The sequence below is a fragment of the Somniosus microcephalus genome, unplaced genomic scaffold (genome assembly GCF_052327205.1).
Source record: "Somniosus microcephalus isolate GS21.2 unplaced genomic scaffold, FLI_Smic_1.0 unresolved_chr1, whole genome shotgun sequence".
Lineage (NCBI taxonomy): Eukaryota > Metazoa > Chordata > Chondrichthyes > Squaliformes > Somniosidae > Somniosus > Somniosus microcephalus.
The window spans coordinates 43,294,553-43,319,767 of record NW_028225179.1 but is presented as its reverse complement, the minus strand read 5'-3'; the positions used below and the strand labels follow the sequence as shown (position 1 = coordinate 43,319,767).

The window sequence follows — 25,215 nt, the reverse complement described above, 5'->3', positions numbered from 1 at the left end:
TATAGCATGGGTTAGATACAGAGTAAAGCTCCCTCTACACTGTCCCATCAAACACTCCCAGGGCAGGTACAGCAGCGGTTAGATAAAGAGTAAATCTCCCTCTACACTGTCCCATCAAACACTCCCAGGGCAGGTACAGCACGGGTTAGATACAGAGTAAAGGTCCCTCTACACTGTCCCATCACACAATCCCAGGGCAGGTACAGCACGGGTTAGATACAGAGTAACGCTCCCTCTACACTGTCCTATCAAACACTCCCAGGGCAGGTACAGCACCGGTTAGATACAGAGTAAAGCTCCCTCTACATTGTCCTATCAAACACTCCCAGGGCAGGTACAGCACGGGTTAGACACAGAGTAAAGCTCCCTCTACACTGCCCCATCAAACACTCCAAGGGCAGGTACAGCACGGGTTAGATACAGAGTAAAGCTCCCTCTACACTCTCACATCAAACACACCCAGGGCAGGTACAGCACGGGTTAGATACAGAGTAAAGCTCCCTCTACACTGTCCCATCAAACACACCCAGGGCAGGTACAGCACGGGTTAGATACAGAGTAAAGCTCCCTCTACACTGTCCCATCAAACACTCCCAGGGCAGGTACAGCATGGGTTAGATACAGAGTAAAGCACCGTCTACACTGTCGCATCAAATACTCCCAGGGCAGGTACAGTATGGGGTAGATACAGAGTAAAGCTCCCTCTACACTGTCCCCATCAAACACTCCCAGGGCAGGTACAGCACGGGTTAGATACAGAGTAAAGCTCGCTCTACACTGTCCCATCAAACACTCCCTGGGCTGGTACAGCACAGGTTAGATACAGAGTAAAGGTCTCTCTACACTGTCCCATCACACAATCCCAGGGCAGTTACAGCATGGGGTTAGATACAGAGTAAAGCTCCCTCTACACTGTCCCATCAAACACTCCCAGGGCAGGTACAGCACGGGTTAGACACAGAGTAAAGCTCACTCTACACTGTCCCATCAAACACTCCCAGGACAGGTACAGCACTGGTTAGACACAGAGTAAAGCTCCCTCTAAACTGTCCCATCAAACACTCCCAGGGCAGGTACAGCACGGGTTAAATACAGAGTAAAGCTCCCTCTATATTGTCCCATCAAACACTCCCTGGGCAGGTACAGCACGGGTTAGATACAGAGTAACGTTCCCTCTACACTGTCCCATCAAACACTCCCAGGGCAGGTACAGCACGGGTTAGATACAGAGTAAATCTCCCTCTACACTGCCCCATCAAACACTCCCTGGGCAGGTACAGCACAGGTTAGATACAGAGTAAAGCTCCCTCTACACTGTCCCATCAAACACTCCCAGGGCAGGTACAGCGCGGGTTAGATACAGAGTAAAGCTCCCTCTACACTGTCCCATCAAACACTCGCAGGGCAGGTACAGCACGGGTTAGATACAGAGTAAATCTCCCTCTACACTGTCCTATCAAACACTCCCAGGGCAGGTACAGCACGGGTTAGATACAGAGTAACGCTCCCTCTACACTGTCCTATCAAACACTCCCAGGGCAGGTACAGCACGGGTTACATACAGAGTAAACCTCCCTCCACACTGTCCTATCAAACACGACCAGGGCAGGTACAGCACGGGTTAGATACAGAGTAACACTCCCTCTACACTGTCCCATCAAACACTCCCAGGGCAGGTATAGCACGGGTTAGATACATAGTAAAGCTCCCTCTACACTGTCCCATCAAACACTCCCAGGGCAGGTACAGCACGGGTTAGATACAGAGTAACGCTCCCTCTACACTGTCCTATCAAACACTCCCAGGGCAGGTACAGCACGGGTTAGATACAGAGTAAAACTCACTCTACACTGTCCTATCAAACACTCCCAGGGCAGGTACAGCATGGGTTAGATACAGAGTAACGCTCCCTCTACACTGTCCCATCAAACACTCCCAGGGCAGGTAGAGCACGGGTTAGATACAGAGTAAAGCTCCCTCTACACTGTCCCATCAAACACTCCCAGGGCAGGTACAGCACGGGTTAGATACAGAGAAAAGCTCCCTCTACACTGTCCCATCAAACACTCCCAGGGCAGGTACAGCACGGGTTAGGCACAGAGTAAAGCTCCCTCTACACTGTCCCATCAAACACTCCCAGGGCAGGTGCAGCACGGGTTAGATACAGAGTAAAGCTCCCTCTACATTGTCCCATCAAACACTCCCTGGGCAGGTACAGCACGGGTTCGATACAGAGTAAAGCTCCCTCTACACTGTCCCATCAAACAGTCCCAGGGCAGGTACAGCACGGGTTAGATACAGAGTAAAGCTCCCTCTACCCTGTCCCATCAAACACTCCCAGGGCAGGTACAGCACAGGTTAGATAAAGAGTAAAGCTCCCTCTACACTGTCCCATCACACACTCCCAGGGCAGGTACAGCACGTGTTAGATACAGAGAAAAGCTTCCTCTACATTGTCCCATCAAACACTCCCAGGGCAGGTACAGTATCGGTTAGATACAGATTAAACCTCCCTCTACATTGTCCTATGTAACACTCCTAGGGCAGGTGCAGCAGCGGTTAGATACAGAGTAAAGCTCCCTCTACACTGTCCCATCAAACACTCCCAGGCAGGTGCAGCACAGGTTAGATACAGAGTAAAGCTCCCTCTACACTGTCCCATCACACACTCCCAGGGCAGGTACAGCACGGGTTAGATACAGAGTAAAGCTCCCTCTACATTGTCCCATCAAACACTCCCAGGGCAGGTACAGCACAGGTTAGATACAGAGTAAAGCTTCCTCTACATTGTCCCATCAAACACTCCCAGGGCAGGTACAGCACGGGTTAGATACAGAGTAAAGCTCCCTCTACACTGTCCCATCAAACACTCCCGGGCTGGTACAGCATGGGTTAGGTACAGAGTAAAGCTCCCTCTACACTGTCCCACCAAACACTCCCAGTGCCGGTACAGCACGGGTTAGATACAGAGTAAAGCACCCTCTACACTGTCGCATCAAACACTCGCAGGGCAGGTACAGCACGGGTTAGATACAGAGTAAAGCTCCCTCTACACTGTCCCATCAAACACTCCTGGGCTGGTACAGCATGGGTTAGATACAGAGTAAAGCTGCCTCTACACTGTCCCATCAAACACTCCCAGGGCAGGTACAGTATTCGTTAGATGCAGAGTAAATCTCCCTCTATGCTGTCCCATCAAACTCTCCCAGGGCAGGTACAGCACGGGTTAGATACAGAGTAAAGCTCCCTCTACACTGTCCCATCAAACACTCCCAGGGCAGGTACAGCACGGGTTAGATACAGAGTAAAGCTCCCTCTACACTGTCCCATCAAACACTCCCAGGACAGGTATAGCACAGGTTAGTTACAGAGTAAAGCTCCCTCTACACTGTCCCATCAAACATTCTCAGGGCAGGTACAGCACGGGTTAGATACAGAGTAAAGCTCCCTCTGCACTGTCCCATCAAACACTCCCAGGGCAGGTACAGCACAGGTCAGATAGAGAGTAAAACTCCCTCTACACTGTCCCATCAAACACTCCCAGGGCAGGTACAGCACGGGTCAGATACAGAGTAAAGCTCCCTCTACACTGTCCCATCTAACACTCCCAGGGCAGGTACAGCACAGGTTAGATACAGAGTAAAGCACCCTCTACACTGTCCCATCAAATACGCCCAGGGCAGGTACACCATGGGTTAGATACAGAGTAAAGCTCCCTCTACACTGTCCCATCAAACACTCCCAGGGCAGGTACAGCACGGGTTAGATACAGAGTAAAGCACCCTCTAAACTGTCCCTTCAAATACTCCCAGGGCAGGTACAGCATGGGGTAGACACAGAGTAAAGCTCCCTCTACACTGTCCCATCAAACACTCCCAGGGAAGGTACAGCACGGGTTAGATACAGAGTAAAGCTCCCTCTACACTGTCCCATCAAACACACCCAGGGCAGGTACAGCACGGGTTAGATACAGAGTAAAGCTCCCTCTACACTGCCCCATCAAACACACCCAGGGCAGGTACAGCACGGGTTAGATACAGAGTAAAGCTCCCTCTACACTGTCCCATCAAACACACCCAGGGCAGGTACAGCACAGGTTAGATACAGAGTAAAGCTCCCTCTACACTGTCCCATCAAACACTCCCAGGGCAGGTACAGCATGGGTTAGATACAGAGTAAAGCACCCTCTACACTGTCGCATCAAATACTCCCAGGGCAGGTACAGCATGGGGTAGATACAGAGTAAAGCTCCCTCTGCACTGTCCCCATCAAACACTCCCAGGGCAGGTACAGCATGGGGTAGATACAGAGTAAAGCTCCCTCTACACTGTCCCATCAGACACTCCCAGGGCAGGTACAGCATGGGGTAGATACAGAGTAAAGCTCCCTCTACACTGTCCAATGAAGCACTCCCAGGGCAGGTACAGCATGGGTTAGATACAGAGTAAAGCTCCCTCTACACTGTCCCATCAGACACTCCAAGGGCAGGTACAGCACGGGTTAGATACAGAGTAAAGCTCCTTCTACACTGTCCCATCAAACACTCCCAGGACATGTACAGCACGGGTTAGATACAGAGTAAAGCTCCCTCTACACTGTCCCATCAGACACTCCAAGGGCAGGTACAGCACGGGTTAGATACAGAGTAAAGCTCCCTCTACACTGTCCCATCAAACACTCCCAGGGCAGGTACAGCACGGGTTAGATACAGAGTAAAGCTCCCTCTACACTGTCCCATCAAACACTCCCAGGGCAGGTACAGCACGGGTTAGATACAGAGTAAAGCTGCCTCTACACTGTCCCATCAAACACTCCCAGGGCAGGTGCAGCACGGGTTAGATACAGAGTAAAGCTCACTCTACACTGTCCCATCAAACACTCCCAGGGCAGGTACAGCACGGGGTTAGATACAGAGTAAAGCTCCCTCTACACTGTCCTATGAAACACTCCCAGGGCAGGTACAGCACGGGTTAGATACAGAGTAAAGCTCCCTCTACACTGTCCCATCAAACACTCCCAGGGCAGGTACAGCACGGGTTAGATACAGAGTAAAACTCCCTCTACACTGTCCCATCAAACACTCCCAGGGCAGGTACAGCACAGGTTAGATACAGAGTAAAGCTCCCTCTACACTGTCCCCATCAAACACTCCCAGGGCAGGTACAGCATGGATTAGATACACCGTAAAGCTCCCTCTACACTGTCTCATCAAACACTCCCAGGGCAGGTACAGCACGGGTTAGATACAGAGTAAAGCTCCCTCTACACTGTCCCATCAAACACTCCCAGGGCAGGTACAGCACGGGTTAGATACAGAGTAAAGCTCCCTCTACACTGTCCCATCAAACACTCCCTGGGCAGGTACAGCACGAGTTAGATACAGAGTAAAGCTCCCTCTACACTGTCCCATCAAACACTCCCAGGGCAGGTACAGCACGAGTTAGATACAGAGTAAAGCTCCCTCTACACTGTCCCATCAAACACTCCCTGGGCAGGTACAGCACGAGTTAGATACAGAGTAAAGCTCCCTCTACACTGTCCCATCAAACACTCCCTGGGCAGGTACAGCACGAGTTAGATACAGAGTAAAGCTCCCTCTACACTGTCCCATCAAACACTCCCAGGGCAGGTACAGCACGAGTTAGATACAGAGTAAAGCTCCCTCTACACTGTCCCATCAAACACTCCCAGGGCAGGTACAGCACGGGTTAGATACAGAGTAAAGCTCCCTCTACACTGTCCCATCAAACACTCCCAGGGCAGGTACAGCACGGGTTAGATACAGAGTAAAGTTCCCTTTACTGAGACGCTGTGGATTTCTTCATTTTGGGTTTATTTCTTTATTCATTCACGGGATGTCGGCGTCACTGGCAAGGCCAGCATTTATTGCCCATCACTAGTTGCCCTGGAGAAGGTGGCGGTGAGCCGGCTTCTTGAACTGCTGCAGTCCGTGTTTTGAAGGTACTCCCACAGTGCTGTTAGGGAGGGAGTTCCAGGATTTTGACCCAGCGACGATGAAGACACGGCCGATATATTTCCAAGTCAGGGTGGTGTGTGACTTGGAGGGGAACTGGGAGGTGGTGGTGTTCCCATGCGCCTGCTGCCCTTGTCCTTCTAAGTGGTAGAGGTCGCGGGTTTGGGAGGTGCTGCCGAAGAAGCCTTGGCGAGTTGCTGCAGTGCATCTTGTAGATGGTACACACTGCAGCCACGGTGCGCCGGTGGTGGAGGGAGTGAATTTTGAAGGTGGTGGATGGGGTGCCAATCAAGCGGGCTGCTTTATCCTGAATGGTGTCGAGCTTCTTGAGTGTTGGAGCTGCACTCATCCAGGCAAGTGGAGAGTATTCCATCACACTCCTGACTTGTGCCTTGTAGATGGTGGGGAAGCTTTGGGGAGTCAGGAGGTAAGACAGTCGCCTCTATTTAATGGGCTATTCATAATGAAAAGCTTTGATATCCACTTGAACACGGTGGAGGTGGCAGCGGGGCCCAGCGGTAGAGTCCAGAGTAGATCAATGGTTGCGCTCAGTATTCAAGTGGAGGTGGCACAATGTCATTGTCTTTTGGAATGAGTTGATTCCTCAGCGTTATTCCAAAGATTTCCTTTAAGACTTTGGGGATTTGACTCTCTTCCAGCTCTCTGGTGATTTTCCCCGCACCGCCTCCTCCAAACTCTGTCGTGATCAGCCTTCTGCCCATGTAGGTGATCTGGCCGTTGGGCAGATGCAAGGAGCAGAAGGATTTGCAAAAGAAGATGGAGCTCGGAGACGTCTGCTGGTAGTCGCACATGGGCGTGAAGGCCTCGAGCTTTTGCTTGTCCAACGTGAACTTGTACAGTGTCACCCAGGCTTTGCAGGCATCCGGCAAGCCTTTGTCCACATTGAAGCTTTGGAGAAACCAAGCGCCCTTATCATCACAAAGCTTGAAGACCCCGTTGTCTCGGGCCTGCTCCGTCTCTGCTTCGAGAAGAAGAGGGGTTCTGAAGGCACTTCCGAATCCGACGTCGCACAACCACCTCCGCCCGTCGAGGTCCACCAGCAAGATCAGATGGTCATAGGGCGGCCCGAACCTTTGCGTGACGGAGTTCCTGACTTGACCGGAGAGGCGGGTGACCTCGTAGCCCAGCTCTTCCAAAAGCCAGGAGAACAAGCCATTGTTCTCGTAACAGAAGCCCCCTCGGTGCTGTCCCACGATTTTCTGGTAGAGGGCGGGAATGTCCAGGACAATCTTCTCTCCGCTGTGGATGGCCAGGCTTCCAAAGGGCACCGAGAGAACGTGGCACCTGTGCATCTCCTCCAAGTTTTCCAATGTTGGCCGGGTTGAACCCTTGTAGCCAATCCGAGCAAGGTATGTGGCCGTGTCCATCCTGGGCCTTCGCTGCCTCTATGCAAATTACAAAGTATGACGTAGAATTTACAGCAGAGAAACAGGCCATTCGGCCCAACCAGTCCATCCTGGCATTGATACTCCACACGAGCCTCCTCCCACCGCTCTTCATCTCACCCCATCAGCATATCTTTCTATTCCTTTCTCCCTCATGTACTAATCTAGCTTCCCTTTAAATGCATCTCTGCTATTGGCCTCAACCACTCCCTGTGGTAGCGAGTTCCACATTCTCGCCACTCTCTGGGTAAAGAAGTTTCTCCTGAAATCCCCAGTGGATTTATTAGTGACTACCTTGTATTGATGGCGCCTACCTTACATTGATGGACGGCCCCTAGCTTATATTGATAGACGGTCCCTAGCTATTATTGATGGACGGCCCCCTAGCTTATATTGATGGATGGTCCCTAGCTTATATTGATGGATGGTCCCTAGCTTATATTGATGGATGGTCCCTAGCTTATATTGATGGATGGCCCCTAGCTTATATTGATTGATGGTCCCTAGCTTACATTAATGGATGGCCACCAAGTTATATTGATGGACAGTCCCTAGCTTATATTAATGGATGGCCCCCAAGTTATATTGATGAACAGTCCCTAGCTTGTATTGATGGACGACCCCTACCTTATATTGATGGATGGTCCCTAATTTATATTGATGACTGGTCCCTAGCTTACATTAATGGATGGCCCCCCAAGTTATATTGATGGACGGTCCCTAGCTTATATTGATGTATGGTCCCTAGCTTATATTGATGGATGGCCCCTAGCTTATATTGATGGACGATCCCCATCTTATATTGATGGATCATCCCTAGCTTATTAATGGACAGCCCCAGCTTATATTGATGGACGATCCCTAGCTTATATTGATGGATGGTCTCCAGCTTATATTGATGGACGGTCCCCAGCTTATATTGATGGACGGCCCCTGGCTTATATTAATGGACGGCGCCTAGCTTATATTGATGGACGGTCCCTAGCTTATATTGATGGATGGCCCCTAGCTTATATTGATTGACGGTCCCTGGCTTATATTAATGGATGGCCCCCAAGTTATATTGATGGACAGTCCCTAGCTTATATATTAATGGATGGCCCCCCAAGTTATATTGATGGATGGTAGCTAGCTTATATTGATATATGGTCCCTAACTTATATTGATGAACAGCCCCCTGTCTTATTGTGATGGACGGCCCCTAGCTTATGTTGATGGACAGCCCCCTATCTTATTTGATGGATGGTCCCTAACATATTGATGGACGGCCCCTGGCTTATATTAATGGACGGCCCCTAGCTTATATTGATGGATGGCCCCTAGCTTATATTGATTGATGGTCCCTAGCTTATATTAATGGATGACCACCAAGTTATATTGATGGACAGTCCCTAGCTTATATTAATGGATGCCCGCCCCAAGTTATATTGATGGACGGTCCCTAGCTTATATTGATATGTGGTCCCTAACTTATATTGATGAACAGCCCCCTACCTAATTGTGATGGACGGCCCCTAGCTTATGTTGATGGACAGCCCCCTATCTTATTTGATGGATGGTCCCTAACTTATATTGATGGACGGCCCCTGGCTTATATTAATGGACGGTCTCTAGCTTATATTGATGGATGGCCCCTAGCTTATATTGATGGATGGTCCCTAGCTTATATTGATGGATGGTCCCTAGCTTATATTGATGGATGGTCCCTAGCTTATATTGATGGATGGCCCCTAGCTTATATTGATTGATGGTCCCTAGCTTATATTAATGGATGGCCACCAAGTTATATTGATGGACAGTCCCTAGCTTATATTAATGGATGGCCCCCAAGTTATATTGATGAACAGTCCCTAGCTTGTATTGATGGACGACCCCTACCTTATATTGATGGATGGTCCCTAATTTATATTGATGACTGGTCCCTAGCTTACATTAATGGATGGCCCCCCAAGTTATATTGATGGACGGTCCCTAGCTTATATTGATGTATGGTCCCTAGCTTATATTGATGGATGGTCCCTAGATTATATTGATGGACGATCCCCATCTTATATTGATGGATCATCCCTAGCTTATTAATGGACAGCCCCAGCTTATATTGATGGACGGTCCCTAGCTTATATTGATGGACGGTCCCTAGCTTATATTGATGGATGGTCTCCAGCTTATATTGATGGACGGTCCCTAGCTTATATTGATGAATGGTCCCTAGCTTATATTGATGGATGATCTCTAGCTTATATTGATGGACATTCCCTAGCTTATATTGATGGATGGTCTCTAGCTTGTATTGATGGATGGTCGCTAGCTTATATTGATGGACGGTCCCTTGCTTATATTTATGGACGGCCCCTACCTTATATTGATGGACGTTCCCTCGCCCATATTGATGGACGGTCCCCAGCTTATATTGATAGACGGCCCCTGGCTTATATTGATGGATGGTCCCTGGCTTATATTGATGGATGGTCCCTAACTTATATTGATGGATGGTCCCAACTTTTATGATTGTACGTTCCCTAGCATATATTGATGGATAGTCCCTAGCTTATATTAATGGACGGCCGCTAGTTTATATTGATGGGTGTTTCCTAGCTTATATTGATGGACGGCCCCTAGTTTATATTGGTGGACGGTCTATAGCTTATATATTGATTGACTGTCCCTTGCTTATATTGATGGACGGTCTCTAATCTATATTGATGGATGGCCCCCTAGCTTATATGGATGGACGGTCCTTATGTTATATTGATGGATATTCCCTAGCTTACATTGATGGATGGCCCCTAGCTTACATTGATGGATGGCCCCTAGCTTACATTGATGGATGGCCCCTAGCTTACATTGATGGATGGCCCCTAGCTTATATTGATGGACGGCCCCCTAGCTTATATTGATGGATGGTCTCTACTGTAAATTGATGGACGGTCTATAGCTTATATTGATCAAACTGTCCGTATCTTACATTGATGGACAGTTCCCACCTTATATTGAGGGACTGCCTGTAACTTATATCGATGGACTGTCCCTAGCTTATATTGATGGACGGCCCCTAGCTTATATTGCTGGATGCTGCCTAGCTTATATTGATGGACGGTCCCTAGCTTATATTGCTGGATGCTTCCTAGCTTATATTGATGGATGGTCCCTAGTTTATATTGTTGGATGGTCCCTAGCTTATTTTGATGGACTATCCCAACTTCTATTGGTGAACGTTTTCTAGCTTATATTGATGGATGGTCCCTAGCTTATATTAATGGACGGCCCCTAGCTTATATTGATAGATGGTCCCTGGCTAATATTGATGGACGGTCCCTGGCTTATATTGATGGATGGTCGCTAGCTTATATTGATGGATGCTCCCTAACTTATATTGATGGATGGTCGCTGGCTTATATTAATGGATGGCCCCTAGCTTATATTGATAGATGATACCTGGCTTATATTGATGTATAGTCCCTAGCTTATATTAATTGACGGCCCCTAGCTTATATTGATAGATGGTCCCTGGCTTATATTGATGGACGGTCCCTGGCTTATATTGATGGATGGTCACTAGCTTATATTGATGGATGCTATTGATGGATGCTCCCTAACTTATATTGATGGATGGCCCCTAGCTTATATTGATGGACGGTCCCTAGCTTAGATTGTGGAATGGTCCCTAGCTTACATTGAGGGACGGACCCTACCTTATAATGATGGACGGCCCCTAGCTTGTATTGATGGACAGCCCCTGGCTTATATTGATGGACGGTCCCTAGCCTATATTGACGGACGGTCCCCAGCTTATATGGATGGAGGGCCACTGAGCTTACATTGATTGACGGTCCCTAGCTTATATTGATTGATGGTCCCTAGCTTATATTGATGGACGCTCCCTAACTTATATTGATGGATGGTCCCTAGCTTATATTGATTGACGGCCCCGAGCTTATATTGATAACAGTCCCTGGCTTATATTGGTGACGGTTCCTAGCTTATATTGATGACTGGTCCCTAAGCTTATATTGATGGATGGTCCCTAGCTTATATTGGTGGACGTGTCCCTAGCTTATATTGATGGACATCCCCTAACTTATATTGATGGATGGCCCCTAGCTTATATTCATGGACGGTCCCTAGCTTATATTGATGGACAGTCCCAACTTCTATTGGTGAACGTTTTCTGGCATATATTGATGGATGATCCCTAGCTTATATTGATGGATGGCCCCTGGCTTATATTGATGGACGGTCCCTGGCTTATATTGATGGATGGTCCCTAGCTTAAAGAGATATACGGTCCCTAGCTTATATTGATGGATGGTCCCTAGCTTAAAGTGATGAACGGTCCCTAGCTTATATTGATGGATGCTCCCTAATTTATATTGATGGACGGTCCCTAGCTTATATTGATGGACAGTCCCAACTTCTATTGGTGAACATTTTCTAGCATATATTGATGGATGGTCCCTAGCTTATATTAATGGACGGCCCCTGGCTTATATTGATGGATGGTCCATAGCTTATTTTGATAGATGGTCCCTAGCTTAAACAGATGAACGGGCCCTAGTTTATATTGATGGACGGCCCCTAGCTTATATTGATGGTCCATATCTGAGGAAGGATGTTCTTGCCATGGAAGGAGTGCAGCGAAGATTCACCAGACTGATACCTGGGATGGCAGAAATGACGTATGAGGAGAGATTGGGTCGATTGGGCTTGTACTCGCTGGAGTTTAGAAGGAGAGAGGATCTCATCGAAACTTATAAAATTCTAACAGGACTAGACAGACTAGATGCAAGAAGGATGTTCCCGATGGTCGGGGAGTCCAGAACCAGGGGTCACAGTCTAAGGGTAAGGGGTAAGCCATTTAGGACTGAGATGAGGAGGAATTTCTTCACCCAGAGAGTGGTGAACCTGTGGAATTCTCTACCAAAGAAGGCAGTAGCGGCCAATTCATTAAATATATTCAAGAAGGAGTTGGATAGATTTCTTAAGGCTAAAGGGATCAAGGGATATGGGGAGAAGGCAGGAACAGGGTACTGAATTTGGATGATCAGCCATTGTCTCATTGAATGGCGGAGCAGGCTCGAGGGGCCGAATGGCCTACTCCTTCTCCTATCTTCTATGTTTCTATAGCTTATATTGAGGGACATTCCCTAGCTTAGATTGAGGGATGGTCCCTAGCTTACATTGAGGGATGGTCCCTAGCTTATGTTGTTGGACGGCCCCTAGCTTATTTTGATGGACGGTCCCCTAGCTTATATTGATGGACGGCCCCTAGCTTATATTGATGGATGGTCCCTAGCTTATTTTGATGGACTATCCCTAGTTTATATTGATGGACGGTCCCAACTTCTATTGGTGAACGTTTTCTAACATATATTGATGGATGGTCTCTAGCTTATATTGATAGATGGCCCTTGGCTTGTATTGATGGACGGTTCCTGGCTTATATTGATGGATGGCCCCTGGCCTATATTGATGGATGGTCCCTAGCTTATATTGATGGACGGTCCCTAGCTTATATTGTTGGAAGGTCCCTAACTTTTATTGATGGACGGTCCCTAGCTTAGATTGAGGGACGGTCCATAGCTTACATTGAGGGATGATCCCTAGCTTATAGTGATGGCCAGTCCCTACCTTATATTGATGGATGGCCCCTAGCTTATATTGACGGACAGTCCCTAGCTTATATTGTTGGACGACCCCTACATTGATGGATGCTCCCTAGCTTAGATTGAGGGACAGTCCCTAGCTTATTTTGATGGACTATCCCTAGCTTATATTGATGGACAGTCCCAACTTCTATTGGTGAACGTTTTCTAACATATATTGATGGATGGTCCCTAGCTTATATTGATGGATGGTCCCTAGCTCAAAGAGATGAAAGGGCCCTAGCTTATATTGACGTACCATCCCTAGCTTATATTGTTGGACGACCCCTACCTTATATTGATGGACGCTCCCTAACTTATATTGATGGACAGTCCCAACTTCTATTGGTGAACATTTTCTAGCATATATTGATGGATGGGCCCTGGCTTATATTGATTGATGGTCTCTGTCTTATATTGATGGAAGGTCCCTGGCTTATATTGATGGATGTTCCCTAGCTTATTTTGATGGACGACCCCTAGCTTATATTGTTGGCTGACCCCTACCTTATATTGAGGGACGCTCCCTAGCTTATATTGAGGGACGGTCCCTAGCTTATATTGAGGGATGGTCCATAGCTTATATTGAGGGACATTCCCTAGCTTAGATTGAGGGGCGGTCCCTAGCTTATATTGGTGGACGGCCCCTAGCTTATATTGGTGGACGGTCCCTAGCTTATTTTAATGGACTATCCCTAGCTTATATTGATGGAAGGTCCCATCTTCTATTGGTAAACGTTTTCTAACATATATTAATGGACGGCCCCTAGTTTATATTGATGGACGGCCCCTGGCTTATATTACTGGACGGTCGTTAGCTTATATTGATGGATGGTCCCTAGCTTAGAGATGAAAGGGCCCTAGCTTATATTGGCGTACCGTCCCTAGCTTATATTGTTGGATGACCCCTACCTTATATTGATGGATGCTCCCTAACTTATATTGATGGACGGTCCCTAGCTTAGGTTGAGGAACGGTTCCTAGCTTAGATTGAGGGACGGTCCCTAGCTTATATTGATGGATGGTCCCTAGCTTATATTGATAGATGGCCCCTGGCTTATATTGATGGATGGTCCCTACCTTATATTGATGGACAGCCTCAACTTCTATTGGTGAACATTTTCTAGCATATATTGATGGACGGCCCCTGGCTTATATTAATGGACGGCCCCTAGCTAATATTGATAGAAGTCCCCTGGCTATTATTGATGGACGGTCCCCAGCTTATATTGATGGATGGTTCCTAGCTTAAAGAAATGAACGGGCCCTAGCTTATTTTGATGGATGGTCCCTAGCTTATATTGATGGACAGTCCCCAGCTTATATTGATGGACGGTCCCTAGCTTATTTTGATGGATGGCCCCCAGCTTATATTGATGGACGGCCCCCAGCTTATATTGATGGTTGTTCTCTAGCTTATTTGTTGGATAGTCCCTACCTTATATTTATAGACAATCCCTTGCTTATGTTGATGGATTATCCCTAGCTGATATTGATGGACGGCCCCTAGCTTATACTGATCGACGGTCCCTAACTTATATTGAATGACAGTACTATGCTTATATTGATGGACAGTCCCTAGCTTACATAGTAGATAGTCTCTAGCTTATATTGATGGACGGTCCCTAGCTCACATAGTAGACAGTCTCTAGCTTAAATTGATGGACGATCTCTGGCTTATATTGATGGATGGTCTCTAGTTTATATTGCTGGTCGGCCGCTAGCTTATATTGATTGACTGTCCCTAGCTTAGATTGATAGACGGTCCCTAGCTTATATTGATGGACGGTCCCATGCCTATATTGATAGATGGCCCTCTCGCTTATATTGATGGACTGTCCCTAGCTTAAAGAGATGGACGGTCCCTAGCTTATATTGATGGATGTTCCCTAGTTTATATTGATGGATGTTCCCTAGCTTATATTGATGGATGTTCCCTAGCTTATATTGATGGATGGTCCCTAGCTTATATTGATGGATGTTCCCTAGCTTATATTGATGGATGTTCCCTAGCTTATATTGATGGATGGTCCCTAGCTAATATTGATGGATGTTCCCTAGCTAATATTGATGGATGGTCCCTAGCTTATATTGATGGATGTTCCCTAGCTTATATTGATGGATGGTCCCTAGCTAATATTGATGGATGTTCCCTAGCTTATATTGATGGATGTTCCCTAGCTTATATTGATGGATGTTCCCTAGCTTATATTGATGGATGGTCCCTAGCTAATATTGATGGATGTTCCCTAGCTTATATTGATGGATGTTCCCTAGCTTATATTGATGGATGGTCCCTAGCTTATATTGATGGATGTTCCCTAGCTTATATTGATGGATGGTTCCTAGCTTATATTGATGGACGGTCCCTAGCTTATATTGCTGGATGCTTCCTAGCTTATATTGATGGATGGTCCCTAGTTTATATTGTTGGATGGTCCCTAGCTTATTTTGATGGACTATCCCAACTTCTATTGGTGAACGTTTTCTAGCTTATATTGATGGATGGTCCCTAGCTTATATTAATGGACGGCCCCTAGCTTATATTGATAGATGGTCCCTGGCTAATATTGATGGACGGTCCCTGGCTTATATTGATGGATGGTCGCTAGCTTATATTGATGGATGCTCCCTAACTTATATTGATGGATGGTCGCTGGCTTATATTAATGGATGGCCCCTAGCTTATATTGATAGATGATACCTGGCTTATATTGATGTATAGTCCCTAGCTTATATTAATTGACGGCCCCTAGCTTATATTGATAGATGGTCCCTGGCTTATATTGATGGACGGTCCCTGGCTTATATTGATGGATGGTCACTAGCTTATATTGATGGATGCTATTGATGGATGCTCCCTAACTTATATTGATGGATGGCCCCTAGCTTATATTGATGGACGGTCCCTAGCTTAGATTGTGGAATGGTCCCTAGCTTACATTGAGGGACGGACCCTACCTTATAATGATGGACGGCCCCTAGCTTGTATTGATGGACAGCCCCTGGCTTATATTGATGGACGGTCCCTAGCTTATAATGATGGATGGCCCCTGGCTTATATTGATGGACGGTCCCTAGCCTATATTGACGGACGGTCCCCAGCTTATATGGATGGAGGGCCACTGAGCTTACATTGATTGACGGTCCCTAGCTTATATTGATTGATGGTCCCTAGCTTATATTGATGGACGCTCCCTAACTTATATTGATGGATGGTCCCTAGCTTATATTGATTGACGGCCCCGAGCTTATATTGATAACAGTCCCTGGCTTATATTGGTGACGGTTCCTAGCTTATATTGATGACTGGTCCCTAAGCTTATATTGATGGATGGTCCCTAGCTTATATTGGTGGACGTGTCCCTAGCTTATATTGATGGACATCCCCTAACTTATATTGATGGATGGCCCCTAGCTTATATTCATGGACGGTCCCTAGCTTATATTGATGGACAGTCCCAACTTCTATTGGTGAACGTTTTCTGGCATATATTGATGGATGATCCCTAGCTTATATTGATGGATGGCCCCTGGCTTATATTGATGGACGGTCCCTGGCTTATATTGATGGATGGTCCCTAGCTTAAAGAGATATACGGTCCCTAGCTTATATTGATGGATGGTCCCTAGCTTAAAGTGATGAACGGTCCCTAGCTTATATTGATGGATGCTCCCTAATTTATATTGATGGACGGTCCCTAGCTTATATTGATGGACAGTCCCAACTTCTATTGGTGAACATTTTCTAGCATATATTGATGGATGGTCCCTAGCTTATATTAATGGACGGCCCCTGGCTTATATTGATGGATGGTCCATAGCTTATTTTGATAGATGGTCCCTAGCTTAAACAGATGAATGGGCCCTAGTTTATATTGATGGACGGCCCCTAGCTTATATTGATGGTCCATATCTGAGGAAGGATGTTCTTGCCATGGAAGGAGTGCAGCGAAGATTCACCAGACTGATACCTGGGATGGCAGAAATGACGTATGAGGAGAGATTGGGTCGATTGGGCTTGTACTCGCTGGAGTTTAGAAGGAGAGAGGATCTCATCGAAACTTATAAAATTCTAACAGGACTAGACAGACTAGATGCAAGAAGGATGTTCCCGATGGTCGGGGAGTCCAGAACCAGGGGTCACAGTCTAAGGGTAAGGGGTAAGCCATTTAGGACTGAGATGAGGAGGAATTTCTTCACCCAGAGAGTGGTGAACCTGTGGAATTCTCTACCAAAGAAGGCAGTAGCGGCCAATTCATTAAATATATTCAAGAAGGAGTTGGATAGATTTCTTAAGGCTAAAGGGATCAAGGGATATGGGGAGAAGGCAGGAACAGGGTACTGAATTTGGATGATCAGCCATTGTCTCATTGAATGGCGGAGCAGGCTCGAGGGGCCGAATGGCCTACTCCTTCTCCTATCTTCTATGTTTCTATAGCTTATATTGAGGGACATTCCCTAGCTTAGATTGAGGGATGGTCCCTAGCTTACATTGAGGGATGGTCCCTAGCTTATGTTGTTGGACGGCCCCTAGCTTATTTTGATGGACGGTCCCCTAGCTTATATTGATGGACGGCCCCTAGCTTATATTGATGGATGGTCCCTAGCTTATTTTGATGGACTATCCCTAGTTTATATTGATGGACGGTCCCAACTTCTATTGGTGAACGTTTTCTAACATATATTGATGGATGGTCTCTAGCTTATATTGATAGATGGCCCTTGGCTTGTATTGATGGACGGTTCCTGGCTTATATTGATGGATGGCCCCTGGCCTATATTGATGGATGGTCCCTAGCTTATATTGATGGACGGTCCCTAGCTTATATTGTTGGAAGGTCCCTAACTTTTATTGATGGACGGTCCCTAGCTTAGATTGAGGGACGGTCCATAGCTTACATTGAGGGATGATCCCTAGCTTATAGTGATGGCCAGTCCCTACCTTATATTGATGGATGGCCCCTAGCTTATATTGACGGACAGTCCCTAGCTTATATTGTTGGACGACCCCTACATTGATGGATGCTCCCTAGCTTAGATTGAGGGACAGTCCCTAGCTTATTTTGATGGACTATCCCTAGCTTATATTGATGGACAGTCCCAACTTCTATTGGTGAACGTTTTCTAACATATATTGATGGATGGTCCCTAGCTTATATTGATGGATGGTCCCTAGCTCAAAGAGATGAAAGGGCCCTAGCTTATATTGACGTACCATCCCTAGCTTATATTGTTGGACGACCCCTACCTTATATTGATGGACGCTCCCTAACTTATATTGATGGACAGTCCCAACTTCTATTGGTGAACATTTTCTAGCATATATTGATGGATGGGCCCTGGCTTATATTGATTGATGGTCTCTGTCTTATATTGATGGAAGGTCCCTGGCTTATATTGATGGATGTTCCCTAGCTTATTTTGATGGACGACCCCTAGCTTATATTGTTGGCTGACCCCTACCTTATATTGAGGGACGCTCCCTAGCTTATATTGAGGGACGGTCCCTAGCTTATATTGAGGGATGGTCCATAGCTTATATTGAGGGACATTCCCTAGCTTAGATTGAGGGGCGGTCCCTAGCTTATATTGGTGGACGGCCCCTAGCTTATATTGGTGGACGGTCCCTAGCTTATTTTAATGGACTATCCCTAGCTTATATTGATGGAAGGTCCCATCTTCTATTGGTAAACGTTTTCTAACATATATTAATGGACGGCCCCTAGTTTATATTGATGGACGGCCCCTGGCTTATATTACTGGACGGTCGTTAGCTTATATTGATGGATGGTCCCTAGCTTAGAGATGAAAGGGCCCTAGCTTATATTGGCGTACCGTCCCTAGCTTATATTGTTGGATGACCCCTACCTTATATTGATGGATGCTCCCTAACTTATATTGATGGACGGTCCCTAGCTTAGGTTGAGGAACGGTTCCTAGCTTAGATTGAGGGACGGTCCCTAGCTTATATTGATGGATGGTCCCTAGCTTATATTGATAGATGGCCCCTGGCTTATATTGATGGATGGTCCCTACCTTATATTGATGGACAGCCTCAACTTCTATTGGTGAACATTTTCTAGCATATATTGATGGACGGCCCCTGGCTTATATTAATGGACGGCCCCTAGCTAATATTGATAGAAGTCCCCTGGCTATTATTGATGGACGGTCCCCAGCTTATATTGATGGATGGTTCCTAGCTTAAAGAAATGAACGGGCCCTAGCTTATTTTGATGGATGGTCCCTAGCTTATATTGATGGACAGTCCCCAGCTTATATTGATGGACGGTCCCTAGCTTATTTTGATGGATGGCCCCCAGCTTATATTGATGGACGGCCCCCAGCTTATATTGATGGTTGTTCTCTAGCTTATTTGTTGGATAGTCCCTACCTTATATTTATAGACAATCCCTTGCTTATGTTGATGGATTATCCCTAGCTGATATTGATGGACGGCCCCTAGCTTATACTGATCGACGGTCCCTAACTTATATTGAATGACAGTACTATGCTTATATTGATGGACAGTCCCTAGCTTACATAGTAGATAGTCTCTAGCTTATATTGATGGACGGTCCCTAGCTCACATAGTAGACAGTCTCTAGCTTAAATTGATGGACGATCTCTGGCTTATATTGATGGATGGTCTCTAGTTTATATTGCTGGTCGGCCGCTAGCTTATATTGATTGACTGTCCCTAGCTTAGATTGATAGACGGTCCCTAGCTTATATTGATGGACGGTCCCATGCCTATATTGATAGATGGCCCTCTCGCTTATATTGATGGACTGTCCCTAGCTTAAAGAGATGGACGGTCCCTAGCTTATATTGATGGATGTTCCCTAGTTTATATTGATGGATGTTCCCTAGCTTATATTGATGGATGTTCCCTAGCTTATATTGATGGATGGTCCCTAGCTTATATTGATGGATGTTCCCTAGCTTATATTGATGGATGTTCCCTAGCTTATATTGATGGATGGTCCCTAGCTAATATTGATGGATGTTCCCTAGCTAATATTGATGGATGGTCCCTAGCTTATATTGATGGATGTTCCCTAGCTTATATTGATGGATGGTCCCTAGCTAATATTGATGGATGTTCCCTAGCTTATATTGATGGATGTTCCCTAGCTTATATTGATGGATGTTCCCTAGCTTATATTGATGGATGGTCCCTAGCTAATATTGATGGATGTTCCCTAGCTTATATTGATGGATGTTCCCTAGCTTATATTGATGGATGGTCCCTAGCTTATATTGATGGATGTTCCCTAGCTTATATTGATGGATGGTTCCTAGCTTATATTGATGGATGGTCCCTAGCTAATATTGATGGATGTTTCCCTAGCTTATATTGATGGATGGTCCCTAGCTAATAATGATGGATGTTCCCTAGCTTATATTGATGGATGTTCCCTAGCTTATATTGATGGATGGTCCCTAGCTAATATTGATGGATGGTCCCTAGCTAATATTGATGGATGGTCCCTAGCTAATATTGATGGATGTTCCCTAGCTTATATTGATGGATGTTCCCTAGCTTATATTGATGGATGGTCCCTAGCTAATATTGATGGATGGTCCCTAGCTTATATTGATGGATGGTCCCCCGCTCTCACTCACCCTCTGTCTCTGTTACTCACACCCTCTCGCTCTTTCTCACTCTCCCCCGATCGCTCACTCACTCTCTGTCTGTTTCTCACACTCGCTCTCCCCCGCTCTCATTCACTCTCTGTCTCTGTTTCTCACAATCTCTCCTCTCTCTCCCCTGCTCGCTCACTCACTCTCTGTCTCTGTATTTCACACTCCCTCTCTCTCTCCTTCGCTCTCTCTCACTGCCCCCTCTCTCTCCCTCGCTCCCAGACTCTGTTCCTCACACATACTCGCCCCTTGTCTCCCTCACACTCTCTGTCCGCACTCCGCTGTACCATTTACAGACTCCCCACCCCCCCCGACCGCCCCCCCCCCACCTCACTGTGGTTTCCACTCACCGTGCCCTGGTCTGGACGCAGCTCATACACCCTTGCCTGCGGTCTTGAACACTTGCAAATCAGGCTCCAGCACCTGCGCCCGGCCGCCCAGCTACTTGTTAACCTGACACAGTACAAAGTGCAAGAACAGGCAGGATGTGAGTCAGGAGAGGTGAGGCCACCGTGTAAATTATAACTCACCCGGCTCATGTGACAATGACCCACCAATTGGAGCGATGCCCACGTTTCAATGATTCAATGCCAATGCACCTTGAGAGACTCTTTGCATTATTGCAAGACAGAATGTAACTCACTCCCAGTTATCCATAGGCTTGTACAGGACAGAAGTCCCTCATCCCCGGTACCATTCTGGTCAATCTCCCCTTAACCTTCTCTGCTCTAAGGAGAACAATCCCAGCTTCTCCAGTCTCTCCACGTAACTGAAGCCCCTCATCCCCTGGTACCATTCTGGTCAATCTCCCCTTAACCTTCTTTGCTCTAAGGAGAACAATCTCAGCTTCTCCAGTCTCTCCACATCACTGAAGTCCCTCACCCCTGGTACCATTCTGGTCAATCTCCCCTTAATCTTCTCTGCTCTAAGGAGAACATTCCCAGCTTCTCCAGTCTCTCCACGTAACTGAAGTCCCTCATCCCTGGTACCATTCTGGTCAATCTCCCCTTAATCTTCTCTGCTCTAAGGAGAACAATCCCAGCTTCTCCAGTCTCTCCACGTAACTGAAGTCCCTCATCCCCGGTACCAATCTGGTCAATCTCCCCTTAACCTTCTCTGCTCTAAGGAGAACAATCCCAGCTTCTCCAGTCTCTCCACATAACTGAAGTCCCTCATCCCTGGTACCATTCTAGTCAATCTCCCCTTAACCTTCTCTGCTCTAAGGAGAACAACCCCAGCTTCTCCAGTCTCTCCACGTAACTGAAGTCCCTCATCCCCGGTACCATTCTAGTCAATCTCCCCTTAACCTTCTCTGCTCTAAGGAGAACAACCCCAGCTTCTCCAGTCTCTCCACATCACTGAAGTCCCTCATCCCCGGTACCATTCTGGTCAATCTCCTCTGTACCCTCTCCAAGGCCTTGACATCCTTCCTAAAGTGCGGTGCCCAGAATTGGACACAATACTCCCGCTGGGCCCTAACCAGTGCTTTATACAGGGTTTAGCATAACTTCCTTGCTTTTGTGCTCTATGCCACTATTAATAAAGCCAAAGATTGTGTAAGCTTTTTAACAGATTTCTCAACTTGAGGGGAGATGAAGAAACCTTCTTTTACGCAGCGAGTTGTTGTGATCTGGAATGCTCTGCCTGAAAGGGCGGTAGAAGCAGATTCAACAGTAACTTTCAAAAGGGGAATTGGATAAATACTGGAAGGGGAAAAATTTGCAGGGCTGTTGGGAAAGATCAGGGGGGGAATGGGACGAATTGGACAGCTCGGCCAAAGAGCCGGCACAGGAACGATGGGCCGAATGGCCTCCTTTGGTGCTGTATCTTTCTATGAATCTAACTTAGAAACATGGGAACTGGAGGAGGCTATTCCGCCCAGTGAGCCTGTCCCGCCACTCAATCAGATCATGACTGATCTGTACCTTAACTCCCACTTACCTGCCTTGGCTCCATGTCCCTTGATACCCTGACGCAACAACAATCTAGCAATCTCACTGTTGAAAATTTGAAACCCCTCTCCCCCCAGCATCCACAGCATTTTGGGAAAGAGAGTTTCAGATTTCCACGAGCCTTTGTGTGAAGAAATGCTTTCTGACATCACCCCTGAACGGCCTGGCTCTAATTTTAAGGTGATGTCCCCTTGTTCTGGACTCCCCCTCACCAGAGGAAATAGTTTCTCTGTATCCAATCTATCAAATTACATCATCATGTTAAAGACCTTGACTAGATCTGTCCTCAACCTTCTAAACTCAAGGGAACACAAGCCATAATTTAACTCAAAGTTGAATGTGAAAGCTCCCTCTACACTGTCCCATCAAACACTCCCAGGGCAGGTACAGCATGGGTTAGATACAGAGTAAAGCTCCCTCTACACTGTCCCATCAAACACTCCCAGGGCAGGTACAGCACGGGTTAGATACAGAGTAAAGCTCCCTCTACACTGTCCCATCAAACACTCCCGGGGCAGGTACAGCACGGGTTAGATACAGAGTAAAGCTCCCTCTACACTGTCCCATCAAACACTCCCAGGGCAGGTACAGCACGGGTTAGATACAGAGTAAAGCTCCCTCTACACTGTCCCATCAAACACTCCCAGGGCAGGTACAGCACAGGTTAGATACAGAGTAAAGCTCCCTCTACACTGTCCCATCAAACACTCCCAGGGCAGGTACAGCATGGGTTAGATACAGAGTAAAGCTCCCTCTACACTGTCCCATCAAACACTCCCAGGGCAGGTACAGCACGGGTTAGATACAGAGTACAGCTCCCTCTACACTGTCCCATCAAACACTCCCAGGGCAGGTACAGCACGGGTTAGATACAGAGTAAAGCTTCCTCTACATTGTCCCATCAAACACTCCCAGGGCAGGTACAGCACGGGTTAGATACAGAGTAAAGCTTCCTCTACACTGTCCCATCAAATACTCCCAGGGCAGGTACAGCACAGGTTAGATACAGAGTAAAGCTCCCTCTACACTGTCCCATCAAACACTCCCAGGGCAGGTACAGCACGGGTTAGATACAGAGTAAAGCTCCCTCTACACTGTCCCATCAAACACTCCCAGGGCAGGTACAGCACGGGTTAGATACAGAGTAAAGCTTCCTCTACACTGTCCCATCAAACACTCCTAGGGCAGGTACAGCACGGGTTAGATACAGAGTAAAGCTTCCTCTACACTGTCCCATCAAACACTCCCAGGGCAGGTACAGCACGGGTTAGATACAGAGTAAAGCTCCCTCTACACTGTCCCATCAAACACTCCCAGGGCAGATGCAGCACGGGTTAGATACAGAGCAAATCTCCCTCTACACTGTCTCATCAAACACTTCTGGGGCAGGTACAGCACGGGTTAGATACAGCTCCCTCTACACTGTCCCCATCAGACACTCCCAGGGCAGGCACAGCACGGGTTAGATACAGAGTAAAGCTTCCTCTACACTGTCCCATCAAACACTCCCAGGGCAGATGCAGCACGGGTTAGATACAGAGCAAATCTCCCTCTACACTGTCTCATCAAACACTTCTGGGGCAGGTACAGCACAAGGTTAGCTACAGAGTAAAGCTCACTCTACACTGTCTCGTCTACCGAGGTTAAACTGACTGGCCTGTAGTTGCTGGGTTTATACTTACACCTTTTTTTGAACAATGGTGTAATATTTGCAATTCTCCAGTCCTCTGGCACCACCCCCGTATCTATGGAGGATTGGAATATAATGGCCAGTACCTCTGCGATTTCCGCCCTCAATTCCCTTCGCATCCTAGAATGCATCCCATCTGCTCCTGGTTGATTTACCTACTTTAAGTACAGCCAGCCTTTCTAATACCTCTTTATCAATGTTTATCCTACCAAGCATCTCCTCTACCTCCTCTTTCACTATGATTTTGGCGGCAATCTTCTTCCTTGTTGAAGACAGATGCAAAGTACTCGGTTAGTACCTCAGCCATGCCCTCGGCCTCCATGCGTAGGTCCCTAATCGGCCCCACCCCTCCTCTGACCACCCTTTTAATTTCATAGAATCATAGAAAGTTACAGCACAGGAGGAGGCCATTCGGCCCATCCTGTCCGTGCCGGCCAACAAGGAGCTATCCGGCCTAATCCCACTTCCCAGCTCTTGGTCAGCAGCCCTGCAGGTTAGAGCCTCCCAAGTGCACATCCAAGTACTTTTTAAATGTGGTTAGGGTTCCTGCCTCTACCACCCTTTCAGGCAGTGAGTTCCAGACCCCCACAACCCTCTGGGTGAAGACATTTCCCCTCAAATCCCCTTTAATCCTCCCACCAATTACTTTAAATCGGTGTTAAAAAATAATATACTGAGAGGAAGTATGTTGGAGATAAATCTCTTTGGAGTGCCTGGAAAAAGATCATTGCTGCCAGTTTCTTCCTGAAACGAACATTGAGGAGAATACAGCCAAGTACGATTACCTCAAACTGGGCTTCCTTCTAAGAAACCTGACAGGGAAACTCCCCTCCAGCTCTCCTGAGGTCGACGCAGTGCTCTGACGTAAACTGGGATTGGGTGTGTTGTGTGAGTGTGTGTG

At 47.0% G+C, this 25,215-nt stretch overlaps 1 protein-coding gene across 1 annotated transcript; it reads right to left on the bottom strand.

The window, feature by feature from the left end:
* Positions 1 to 5,812: 5,812 nt before the first annotated feature.
* LOC147094871 (arylamine N-acetyltransferase 1-like) lies at positions 5,813 to 25,178 on the bottom strand. Its single transcript, XM_085974484.1, has 3 exons — positions 25,100 to 25,178; positions 21,023 to 21,125; positions 5,813 to 7,380 (listed from the first exon to the last, which is right to left on the bottom strand). The coding sequence occupies exon 3, from the start codon at positions 7,360 to 7,362 to the stop codon at positions 6,523 to 6,525; it is 840 nt and encodes a 279-aa protein (XP_085830610.1). The 5' UTR covers positions 7,363 to 7,380; positions 21,023 to 21,125; positions 25,100 to 25,178; the 3' UTR covers positions 5,813 to 6,522.
* Between the last annotated feature and the right edge of the window lie 37 nt (positions 25,179 to 25,215).